General features: G+C 38.9%; 1 protein-coding gene across 1 annotated transcript in view; it reads right to left on the bottom strand.

Moving 5' to 3' along the window:
• LOC124607384 overlaps positions 1 to 13,141 on the bottom strand; it is a 111,917-nt gene that overhangs the window by 19,393 nt on the left and 79,383 nt on the right. Inside the window, exon 4 of the mRNA XM_047139700.1 lies at positions 11,892 to 12,050. Coding sequence (XP_046995656.1) covers positions 11,892 to 12,050 — 159 coding nt within the window. The remainder of the gene's footprint in view (positions 1 to 11,891; positions 12,051 to 13,141) is intronic.

Below are 13,141 nucleotides of genomic sequence, written 5' to 3'. Positions count from 1 at the left end.
AACTCAATTGGACACGGACTTCACGTGGTATGGAGAGTGGCGCACTCGCATGGCAATGCTCACGGCACAGGTGTGCACCAGGGCACAGAGACCCCTAGTGGGTCTGCAGGCCCATCCTCTCTAGTGCGCATTCAACTTCTGTGTCTTCTGACACCAGACAAAGTGTGTTGATAATGGTTCGCTTAGGCATGTCAGTTTAATCACAAAATTAGATTAAGTAACTAACCTTTCATTAAATGTAACCATTAAATCACATTTATTTCTTTCTTTAATAGGCGTGTGAATCATTTCTGTACAAGATACGTAAAAAAATATTTACATTATGATATAGGCCAAAGTAATAATTACAGCTGGCTTTAATTCATTTTACATTTTTATAAAGCAAAGGAACTGTGTTCAAAATTTTCATTGCAACAAGTGCCAGATTTTATAGTGGAGTTTTTATGTATTACGCATGAAAATAAAGAATGAAATCATTGATTTTAAATTGTATTGCTGTGATGAGGGAGGTTTACTTGAGAGAAAACATATTCTAGTATTTTTGGTTAATTAATATAAAATTTATGATTTATGTTTTGATGTACAACTCCATGGAGCTCTGTGATACTTGAGACATCCAGTGAAGGCACAGCAGGCACCAGGAGTAAATGCTCCAATATGAGCAGCAGGAATTCTTTTAAGAGCAAAAACAATTTCTCATTATAATTCACAGTTTAAAGATCTGTCACCAGTCATATTCAGTAAACATTTTATGCATAGTTTGTTTCTTGTTACGCGTGGTTATACCAAGGTATGTTTAGGCTCATGAAAGTAACAATCCACCACACATTTCATCATTATTTGATGTCATTCACTATTTGGACAATCGTGGTAAATGTACAAGTGCATGGTTTCACAGTGATATGAATTAATGAAACCTTCAGCCAAATTCTCCTTGGGCATTGGGAATTAGTACTGGTCCACTGTGTAGTTGACAATCTCACACTTAATAGAACTTCACTTCTGGGTATGACATTAGTGGTGATCTTTTACTGAGATAAAGGCTCAACTTGCAACTATTCTACTCCTTAACTAAACATTCTTTTTTTCTGTTTTATACCCTTCATGTAATGTACACAATGTGAGTCACAAAATGGTTAAATTCTTATTCATGCAGTGCTTGACAAAAATTTATTATTCACAGGATAGTTTTCAGACTACCAGTACTGATGATAATTATTTATTTAGTTGATATGGGAACATTTTATCTAAGGGAATATTTACAATTTTGCTTCGTATAAACCATGTGTACTTCATAATTTGATCCCTCTAATAATTGATGGTTTCAAAAGATACATAGTTTACTTGAATACCCTCATTTTTCTCTTTCAAACATTTGTTTTAAGCAATGGAAAATCCAGGATGGAATAATGGCAGTATTATGGAAAGGATAGATTGCTACTCACTGTATAGTCGAGACACTGAGTCTCAGACAGGCACAACAAAAAGACTGCTAAACAAGTAAGCTTTCAGCCAAAAGGTCTTCTCCTGAATTAGACCACCACACACACACACACACACACACACACACACACACACACACACACACACACACACATTCATGCAAATTGATTCATACACATATGATCACTGTCTCTGGTTGCTGAGGCCAGATTCACTTTACTTTTTCCAAGAACTTGATATTTCAAAAGTTATTCACAATCAGATTTTCATATTCCAGAGTGCTCGAATCTTAAAATCCAATCCTATCAAAATTCTACTTATATTTTAACAATAACATTAAAACTGCCTATTTGCTTCTGTCTTGAGTTCTTTGGCCAACGTTCGTCTGATGATTTTACTGGCGTTTTGCAGCATGAGTGGCTGGCATTGTCAAAGCTTCACCCTGTTGTATACACGGACCCAACCAACCAACCAACCAACTCATGCATGTGTGCGCTGACCGTGACATCGCTGGCCACAGTTCCTGTTGCGGCCATCAGCATCTCAGGCCGTTACTGCCAACAGAAGAGTTCGCGCCATGGCTGAGCTTGGGTCCGCAACACCCTCTGCCTTTTGCATATAAGGAGGAGCGCTGGCCCCGAGACAGACAGTCTATTGCCTACAGTCTATTGCCTATAGTCTATTGACTACAGTCTACAGTCTATTGTTGATTGCCTATTGCTAGGCTTTCGTGTAGTTTATAGCGGAGGCATTGCAGTGTGATATTTGCTATTGTATTCGACTAGGCTCAGTACACGGATTACTCTTGGATATTACTTGGACTTGTATTGTTGTTGCACATTTCGTCAGAAGTAAAGATAAGTTATCTCTTCATTCTATCTGGCACAATTCTTGTCATTAATTATTTTTCAGCCAACAGACATAGATAGCTACATCCTGGTCACTACCCACGCTTTATACAATTTGTGGTGGCTGCCCTAAAGTACCGCCGAGGACCTTGGGTTTGGGAGCCATCACAAAACACCCTCCATTGCCAGTGGTGAACTGGAGCTGAGCTCGCAGCTGCTGATAATATGTACCTGGCACATCAAAGTCTAAGGGCTTCTCCGTGGTCATTTCTAGTGCGGTTCTCCTCTTGCTACCTGCGACAGTTGTTTGCTGCAGTACGGGAATTCAGGATCCGTTTAGGTCATTTGATGCAGTATGGGAAGCCAGGATCCGTTTAGGTAGTTCGCTGCAGTATGGGAAGCCAGGATAGCCAGCCACACATGCTGGCGAAACGTCAGTAAAATCATCAACGAACGTCGGCCGAAGAACCTGAGACACGAAGCATATAGGCAGTTTGTCAACAAGTGGCTACGAAAGCCTTAACAGTTTTGTAATAACATTATAGTTTTGGGCCCTCATTTTCTCATTACAGAAATGAATAAATATCCTAAAATAACCTGTTTGTTAATTCTACAAATTATAAAATGTAACTCTCCCGAAAATTCTTGGTGGGCTCTGAAAATCCCAGTGTACAGAAAAAGTTCCACATCATAAAATTATAACATTCATTTTGCCATTTTCTGTAATGCAGCTTATAGTTAATTAAGGTAACTTAACTATCTATTTTATTCTCATATGTAATAGCTTGAGATTTTAATATTTTGTCATTTCTACCCTGCACACATCTTCATGTGGGTGTTCTGGACAAAGTCATAGTCAGTCTCTACCTAATCACCAACAAGTGCACATTCCACGTACAGTGTTAATCAGTTTTATCAAGTCAGTCAGCAATAGTCAAAATACATCCATCTATAGTTAGTTGAGACAGCCACTAAGTTTCCCCACTTATGAATTCTGTGAGACTGTTCATGGATAATGTATCTTATTAATCTGTGTTACTAAATGGATATGAATACATTACAAGAAAACTAATGACTGTGTGCTGTTAGTATCAATAAGTGTGAAGAGAATGAGAAAGTAAATTCAACAGTGTTGAGTACATTTATTTAATAACTTTTTTAATATTACATCTACACCTACATCTACATCCATACTCCGCAAGCTAGCTGATGGTGTGTGGCGGAGGGTACCTTGACTACCTCTATCGGTTCTCCCTTCTATTCCTGTGGTGTCACCGCCAGACACCACACTTGCTGGGTGGTAGCTTAAATCGGCCGCGGTCCATTTAGTACATGTCGGACCCGCGTGTCGCCACTGTGTGATCGCAGACCGAGCGCCACCACAAGGCAGGTCTCGAGATACGGAATAGCACTCGCCCCAGTTGTACGACGACTTTGCTAGCGACTATACTGATGAAGCCTTTCTCTCATTTGCCAAGAGACTGTTAGAATAGCCTTCAGCTAAGTCCATGGCTACGACCTAGCAAGGCGCCATTAGCCTTACATAGTTTGATAGCTATCGTATGAAATGTCTCATCAAGAATGCTGTATTCACATCAAAGAATAAAAGTTAAGTATTCGAGGAGCTGCATACTTTTCTTATTAGAATTCACTACTTATCCTGTTCCAGAATTCACGCCCGTCTGCGTTAGATAGCGTGCATTTAGGCCGCCTCTATCTACAAGGTGTTGGCACATTTACCAACATATCAATTCCTGTCTCATATTGTTCGTGGAAAGAAAGATTGTTGGTATGCCTCTGTGAGGGCTCTAATCTCTCTGATTTTATCCTCATGGTCTCTTCGCGAGATATACGTAGGAGGGAGCAATATATGGCTTGACTACTTGGTGAAGGTATTTTCTCGAAACCTCAACAAAAGTCCGTACCGAGCTACTGAGCGTCTCTCTTGCAGAGTCTTCCACTGGAGTTTATCTATCATCTCCGTAAAACTTTCGCGATTACTAAACGATCCCGTAACAAAGCGCACTGCTCTCCGTTGGATCTTCTCTATCTCTTCTATCAACCTTATCTGGTACAGATCCCACACCGGTGAACAGTTAAATAATCATAGGGAGAGGGTCTGTGAATATTATTATCTATGAGACTTACGGGGCACAAAACAGATCAATAATGCTTCAAATTCAGAAGCACTGCTACATGACAGTAGCATACACTCAATTCAGTGAGAGTTGTCACATGAAATGATGGGACAAGTCAGGCAAGGGAGATGTGATAAACAAATGTTTACTAATTTAACAAAGGACTATCTATTGTGAAGCCATTGTACAACTGTCTCATGAGTCAATACTGAGATTGTTACGCAACATTTGTCAAACATGATATTTTTACCACAACATGTTTTGGGACTATGCTATCCCATTACCAGGTGCTTACAGCTTCTATGCCATTAGGTACTGTCAAAAGTAAAACCTAGCAGCAAATATGCATTGTCAAACATTAAATACTTCTGAAAATATATCATGTTGATGTGCTGTACTCTCAAGGCACAGTGTGCACACTGTGTGCCCTGCTACGTATGATATATAGCAAGGGTCTCTCATAAGAATCGTTTGGTGTATTTTCTGTGTTGTTGCAGCAAATGTTTGCAGTTTTGTGCACACTGTGCCTTGAGAGTAATATTGCCATGAATAAGAATATTGAAACTGAAACACTAGGCCATTGCAAAGAGTCTTCAAAATGGTACCATATTGTTTGTGTTAGCACTGTGTGTCTATGACTTGCCCTGGATTAGTCTGTACTGCAGTCAACAAGAAACACAGAAAATGAAAGACTGATAAAGATTTGTTCCCCATCTATCTGGTAAATTAGACTGTGAGCCAGACTGGATCTCCAACTTGGAAACATTGGCTTTGCAGGAAAGTGTTCTATTGATGGAGCTATCCAAGCATGTCTCACAACTTAACCCCACAGTTTTACTTCCTCCAATGTCTCATCTCCTAACTTCAAAACTTCACAGTAGATCTCCAACATATCTTGGAGGACTAGAACTCCTGGAAGAAAGGACATTGCAGGGACATAGCTTAGCCACAGCCCGAGAGTTGTTTCCAGAATGAATTTTTACTTTGCAGCAAGTGTGCATTGATCAGAAACTTCCAGGCAAATTAAAATTGTATGCCAGATTAGGACTTGAAGCTGGGATCTTTGCCTTTGGCAGACACATGCTCTATGGACTGAGCTATCCAAGTGCCACTCATGGCCCAGCCCTCACACCTCTACTTCTGCCAGTAGCTCACCTCCTAGTTCTCAAATTTTACAGAAATTTGCCTGCATACCTTGGGGGACTTGCACTCCTGGAAGAAAGAAAATGGCTCAGCCACAGCATTCCAAGAGTGCAAGGTATGCTGGAGAACACCTGCAAAGGTAGGAAATGAGGTTCGGCAGAGGTAAAGCTCTGAGCTCAGGTCGTCAGTCATGCTTGGATAGCTGAGTTGGTAAAGCACTTCCCCAAAAAAGGTAAAGGTCTGAGGTTTGAGTCCCAGTCCAGCACACAACTTTAATCTGCCAGGAAGTTTCAAATCAGTGCACACCCTGCTACAGGGTGAAAATTTGTTCTGAATATTTTCATGTCTTCCTTCCCAACCTGTCACATCTCATGTGCTGCCCCACACCATATGGAATGTCATCACACAGCAACACCACTCCGATGTTGCTGGGGCACTGTATATTATTTATATTTTGCTATTCCTGTTAAAACACATTATTAAGATGAATTGCACACTAGATTAATTTGGAACCGTTACATCAAATTGCACATGAAATTATAGGTTCAAAAACATTTAGTTTATAATGAGAAACCAACTGACATTTTTCACTGACAAAGGAATTCACATGAAACACATGATGAGCAAAGTTTTCTGGACTGGTTTCATCCACACACTGAAAGGTCGGAGCTCCAAAATATCTGCCAAAACAGCAAAGAAGACATGCCTGACACCTTCTCAAGAGACCTAATATGCAGGCTGAGGCAGTTAAAACAGTCCAGTACAAATATATCCAGAATGAATAAATATATCAAGGAGTGGTTTTCACTAAGTTACAGGGCACAACGTAGCAAATATTGTGACACATAAAAGCAATTTTTATTATTTTATTAATTCCAGTATCCCACCTTTACAGAGTCATATACTTTGCATGACTGGAAAGAGTCTTCAAAGAGGACTTCAACAACATAACATGTGTGGGACTTGATCATGTAGTAACAAGATAACAGAGCAACAAACCTTTCCCACTATCAAGAGAGAAGGTTCCACGAATGTCTACCCCAGTGTATCAAATGTAAGTAAATGTTTAACTGAGTTAAGGTTTGTGTGTTTACCTGTGCACTTGAAACCCTTCAGTCTAAGCTCCAGTGATCAGGCAACATGCTTGTGAGGTTATTCAGACTTTCACAAAGTGAAACAACAGATGAAAACCTGAATATGGTATTCATTTATGATTAATGTTGGCAAACTGTTAGAGCAATGGAGTGTTTGTATGCTGAAAGGTATCGTGATTTTGCCAAGTCCCCACACTCTTTCTCAACACTATAAAAAAATTCCGAGAAATTGGGAAAGTAAAGAACAAAAAAATGTAAAAAATAAAACCAGCAACTGATGAGAGTCATACAATTAATAAAAAATGTTCAAATGTCTGTGAAATCTTATGGGATGTAACTGCTAAGATCATCAGTCCCTAAGCTCACACACTACTTAACCTAAACTATCCTAAGGACAAACACACACACCCATGCCCGAAGGAGGACTCGAACCTCCGCCAGGACCAGCTGCACAGTCCATGACTGCAGCACCTTAGACTGCTCAGCCAATCCCGCGTGGCTACAATTAATATTGTAGCAGCAGTAACACACAATCTACTTGTCACTACAAGGCAGCTAGAATGTGTGGCTGGGATCAGCCAAAAGAATGTTCTGCAGATACTACATTTAAATGCATTTCATCCTTTCCACATTTTGCTCTATTAGCAGCTGCTTCACAATTGCTTTCAGTAATGGTTACAATTCTCTGAATGGGTCTATGAAAATTGCAAAGATGTAATATTTTGTTTATGGATAAAGAATTGATTTCACAAAAAAGCCATGCGTAAATCAATCATCGCAATACACACTACTGCTCAGTTTAAATTCCATGCGAACTGAGAGAAATAGACAAACAACAAGCTTAGTTTGTCAAAATTTGGTGTGGGTTTTTCAAGTATTGCACCATTAGATCCTGTGTTATCATAGGTCTCTAAATAGCCATGAATATCTACATTTCCGAATAGATATGTTGCCATAGTTATTGGAAGACATCTCACTGGACATAAAGCAATCTAAGTGATACCACAATAATTCTCTTGTATTTCACTCTCAAACAGCATGCAGAGGAAACAAACACGTATATCGTTCCATGCAAGCTCTGATTTCCCTTATTTTATTGTGGTGATCATTTCTCCCCATGTAGGTTGGCATTGATAACATATTTTTACATTCAGAGGAGAAAGTTCACTATCAAAATTTTGTGAGAAGATATCCACAATGAGAAACGCTTTTTTTAAATGATGTCCACCCCAAATCCTGCATCATGTCCATCACACTCTCTCCCCTATTCTCAATAATACAATATGTGCTGTCCTTCTATTAACTTTCTCAATGTACTCTGTTGATCCCACACCAAGCAAAAGAGGACAGACAAGCATGGTGTAGGCAGTCTCTTTAGTAGATCTGTTGCTCCTTTTAAGTGTTCTGCCAATAAAATGCAGTCTTGATTTGCCTTCCCCGCAACATTTTCTATGTGTTCTTCCCAATTTAAGTTATTTGTAAATATAATTCCCATGTATTTAGTTGAATTTACAGCCTTTAGATTTTATTGATTTAGGGTGTAACTGAAGTTTAACTGATTCCTTTTAGCATACGTATGGATGACATCACACTTTTCATTATTTAGGGTCAACTGTCAATTTTTGCACCATACAGATATCTTTTCTAAACTATTTTGAAATTTGTTTTGATCTTCTGATGACTTTACTAGAGGATAGAGTATCATCTGCAAACAACATAAGACAGCTGTTCAGATTGTCTCCTATGTCATTAATATAGATAAGGAACAGCAAAGGGCCTATAACACGACCTTGGGGAATGCCAGAAATCACTTCCATTTTACTCGATGACTTTCCATCAGTTACTATGAACTGTGGCCTCTCTGACAGGAAATCACAAATCAAGTTGCATAACTGATATGATTTTCCATAAGCATGTAATTTTATTACAAGGTGCTTGTGAGGTATTGTGTTAAAAGCCTTCTGGAAATCTATAAATACAGAACCAATTTGAAATCCTTCATCAATAGCACTCAGCACTCAGTGTGAGTAAAGAGCAAGTTGTGTTACACAAGATCGGTGTTTTCTAAATCCATGTCAAATATGTGTCAATAGATTTTTCTCTTCAAGGTAATTCATAATGTTCAAACACAATATATGTTGCAAAATCCTGCTACATACCAACGTTAATGATATGGGCCTGTAATCTTGTGGATTACTGCTACTGCCTTTCTTGAATATTGGTGTGATGTATGCAGCTTTCCAGTTTATGTGTATGGATCCTTCACTGAGTGTGTGGGTGTATATGATTGTTCAGTAAGGAGCTATTGCATCAGCATACTCTGAAGAGAACCTAATTGGCACACAGTCAGGGCTGGGGGACTTGCTTTTATTAAGTGATTTAACAGTTGCATACCAATGCTGTATGTTGCACTGGCCAACGCCAAAGGGAAGGGTCAGCGACTGACCCCACAACAATCACACATTCTCTATCTAGGATAAATCACATTACTTACGTATTTCCATAATTTTGACAGATTAGAAGATTAAAATGTTGTTTATTATTACTGGTAAAGGGTTTCTGGTACATTTTTAGTAAAAAATAAATGTTTTTTTTTTTGCATTTATTTGTATTAATTTCACAATTACAAGGATTACTCAGATTCACATTCAGAACACTTTACAATACGAACTACTTCTTCTTCCTTGGTGTGTGCAGGGCAGATATACTTCCTGCAAGAAGTACAAACCTTCATGTACTTATGGTCGTTGCTTCTGGCCCATAAGTAACAGCGTCCTTTCTTTGGCAGATTATGCACAGCTGCACATGTTACTTTCTGTCGCGGCTCCGTAACGTTGTATCCTCTGCTCACAGCACCTTGATTTTGATTACACTCATACCCAAAAGTTGATAACACTGTAGTGTATTTTGAGTGTAGGCCTACAGCATTTTGAGTGTGTCTTTTCACGTTGAGGTCACAAAGTTCACGAGCAAGATCTTTCAGGTACTTCTTTCTTCCAGAACTCTTTGTCAGGTAATTCTTTGTCCGTTCCTTGTGTGTATCTTGAAATACAACATATTAATTGTATGCTGTAATGTCAATCAAGTTGAAAAACACCGCCATTGGCCATCGACACATTGCTCGACGGCAGCTGTACATTCTTACACACTTATCGAATGTATCCACTCCTGACTTTGTACAGTTGTAGAATAGGATGATGTCTGGCTTCTCTTCCATCACATTCATATCATGATGTTGGGTTGACAATACTGTAACAACCTTTCCTTTCTTAGGCACGTAACTGACTAAAGTGGCATCGTCACTAAAGGCAAATCGGATTGTTCCCAGTGTAGCATTTTTAGAGAAACAGGACGGAGTTCTGTAGGAACATCGCGTTTGTCACTTTGAATAGTACCAACTGTAGATATTTTCTGTTTCAAAAGATCAGATGCAAGTGGAACGGTAGTGAACTTTCTGTCCATGGAAACATTTCTTTCAGATTGTTTCAAGTTAGACATTTCAATCAATCTTCTAACTATTTCAGGGCCACTGTTATGGTTCTTCTCATTAGCGTGCTTTCCAGCATAGGGATCCACAGCGAAGCAGTATTTCGTATCTGAATCACATAACAGGTTCACCTCTATTCCATATTTTCCTCGTTTTGTTGGACTATATAGCCTGAATGGGCATCGCCCATGGGAGGTCACAAGTTCTTCATCCACAGTGACTGACTCACTAGGATTATAAAACTCAGGAAATTTACTAATTATCATGTTCCATATATCCCTGATAGGAGCAAATTTGTTGGTCTGTTTTCTAGCTGCTCGAGTTAGAGCATCATCAAAACACAAGTGCTTCGGTAAGAGCCTCAGTCTATGCTCTGAAAATGAAGCTCGGTACATTGGAAAGTTTTCTTTACTAAATATATCACATAAACTGTCCTTGTTCTGTCTATGCACTCCACAGTTCAATAGAATTCCAATTGCTGGCACAATTTCTTCCCTTTCAAATGCTTTCGAATTTTTTATGAAAATATCTTCAGATGATTCCCTAAGATTTCCAAGCTTTTGATTGGTACACATCAACATGTTATCCAGGATGATATCATCGAAGTACATGAGAAAAGCTTTACCTGGTGTATCAGGTTTTATCTCTGGCTTAGTTCCTTTTGGGGTTCTCATTACGTTAGCAACAGACCTCCTCCTTTGATTTACATAAGGGCTTCTCTTCCATAACATACTTGACGGGGCCACCATGTCTTTTTCAAGTTGATGAATTTGTGCTTTCGGTCTGGGTCGTCTTTTTGTTGGTTGAATATCTATAAAAATATGAAAACAGAACTGAACACTAGCAAACTAAGCACTCTACCGAGACACACCCCCTAATATACTCCAAAATATCTGCAAAAAGTAATAAAAATCAATACTTACCCTGTTCACTTTCATCCAACTCGCTGCTGTCAGAAACTACTTGATCTGGAATTTCCATGACTGCATCTTCAGTTTCACTTCTTGAGCTTTCGGATAGTTCACCACTAAATTCATTGTCTGAACTCTCAAGCAAATTTCTAATTTTGTCACCTGTCAATTTCATCTTCTTGTACATTCTGTCAAATGCCACAAAGATATTACCTTCCACTCACCACACTGTTTACCGGTTGACTGCGAGTGGTGATTGTTGACCTGCTACACCTTCAGTTATAACAATCGCTATAACTCAACAATGAGTGTAAACCAAAAGGTGTTCTCATTGTCTATTGTAGCAATTATAATTACGATAAATGTCATGTGTTTATTAAATAAACTACTGAACACGACAGGAGTTTTAGCCTAAAAACTTCGTTGGGGTCAGTTACTGACCCCCCATTGGTATGCAACTGTTAAATTGCCTCACTACTCTGAGGATATCTACTTTTGATTATTAGCATGCTCTAGAAAATTTGCAACATTGTCTGCTGTAACTTAGGAAAAATAAGATCCAAATATGTTTACTCATTCTGGATGTATATGGGATGGTCTTTTTTAGCTGCCTCAGCCTATATACATCAGCCATTTTACATCTATTGCTAATAAAAAGGCCTCCTGTAAACTTTTCCATGCATTATGATCTCCAAATACATATACTGTAACAGGAAAATAGTCTGGAATTTTTTCTTAATATACTTTTTCTGTATTGCACAGAATGTAAACAATAAAAGCAGTGTCACCAGAAAAAATCTGATAGTTATAAGTTATGACTGACTTACTTCTGGGAGCTCGCATCACTGCAAACACGACAGTAGCGCCAGGTGGAAACAGCTAACAGCATCAAGGCAGTCACTGCTAGTGCAACCACAGCAGCACACAGAACTGTGTCTAGTGGCATCCACTGAACCTCATCACTCACTTCCTCTGACTGCTCTGTTCTTAAGAAAAGATAATGATAATATATGATCCACAGACAAATTTCAATAATTAGAAAAATCTTATTCTAAGATATATGTTCTACTGAATTATGTTGCAAATTACTAACATTTTATTGTGGATATGTTTGGCATCCCACCTGATCATTATATAAGGGATGACTAATAAGTATGGTCATGACTGGATGGGAATAATTTAAAACTAACACACGACCATTTTCAACAATATCGATGGATAGAAAGCTACTCAACACATAGACAAGGCACTGAGATGCAGACAGGCACAATTAAAAAGACTGATAAAATATTAATTACTGGCAGTCAAGCTCCAGTGCCCGGAGACAGTGGCCATACGTGTGTGAGTTATGCTTGAGTGAATGTGTGTGCGTTTTCTATTTGGAAGAAAGACCTTGTCTGAAAGATTAATACTTTGTCTGTCTTTTTGATAGTACGTGTCTGTGACTCAGTGCCTCCTTTATGTGGTGAGTAGCAATCTATTCTCTCAACATTTTTAAAAAATGGAAACTCCAGGTTGGAAAATCAACAATGTAGGAACAGATAGATTGCTGCTTACCATAAGGATGACATGTTAAGTTGCAGACAGGCAATTTAAAGATTCTGGCTCGGGCTGCTGGACTTGGCAATCATGGATGTGTGTGTGCGTGTGAGGTGCGCTTGCTTGTGTGAATGAATGGTGTGTGTTTCTCTCTTTTCTTTCTGATGAAGGCTGTGGCCAAAAACATATGTGTAAGTTTCTTTTAATTGTGCCTGTCTGCAAACTAACATGTCATCTGCATGGTAAGCAGCAATCCATATTTCCTACATTGTTAAACTCTCATATTGTTATTATTCCATCCAGAACTTTCCACTGTATAATTTTATACAACCGGCTTTTTTTCTGACTCCAACATCCTGACAGCTGCTGAATTTCATCACTGGCGTGGAAGTGACACCCATAAAGATCAGCCTTAAATTATGGAAATTAGAGGATGTTTATTCTGGTCTGTAGAACAGAAGTAACACTGTAAGGAATTTCAGCTTTCTGAGAGCTTCCATGGTATGTGTGTGTGTGTGAGAGGGCATGTCATTTGAAT

Source organism: Schistocerca americana, chromosome 3 (assembly GCF_021461395.2).
Source record: "Schistocerca americana isolate TAMUIC-IGC-003095 chromosome 3, iqSchAmer2.1, whole genome shotgun sequence".
In the NCBI taxonomy this organism is placed as follows: Eukaryota; Metazoa; Arthropoda; class Insecta; order Orthoptera; family Acrididae; genus Schistocerca; species Schistocerca americana.
Note: the sequence above shows the minus strand (reverse complement) of the source record. Positions and strands in the feature narration are given on the sequence as shown.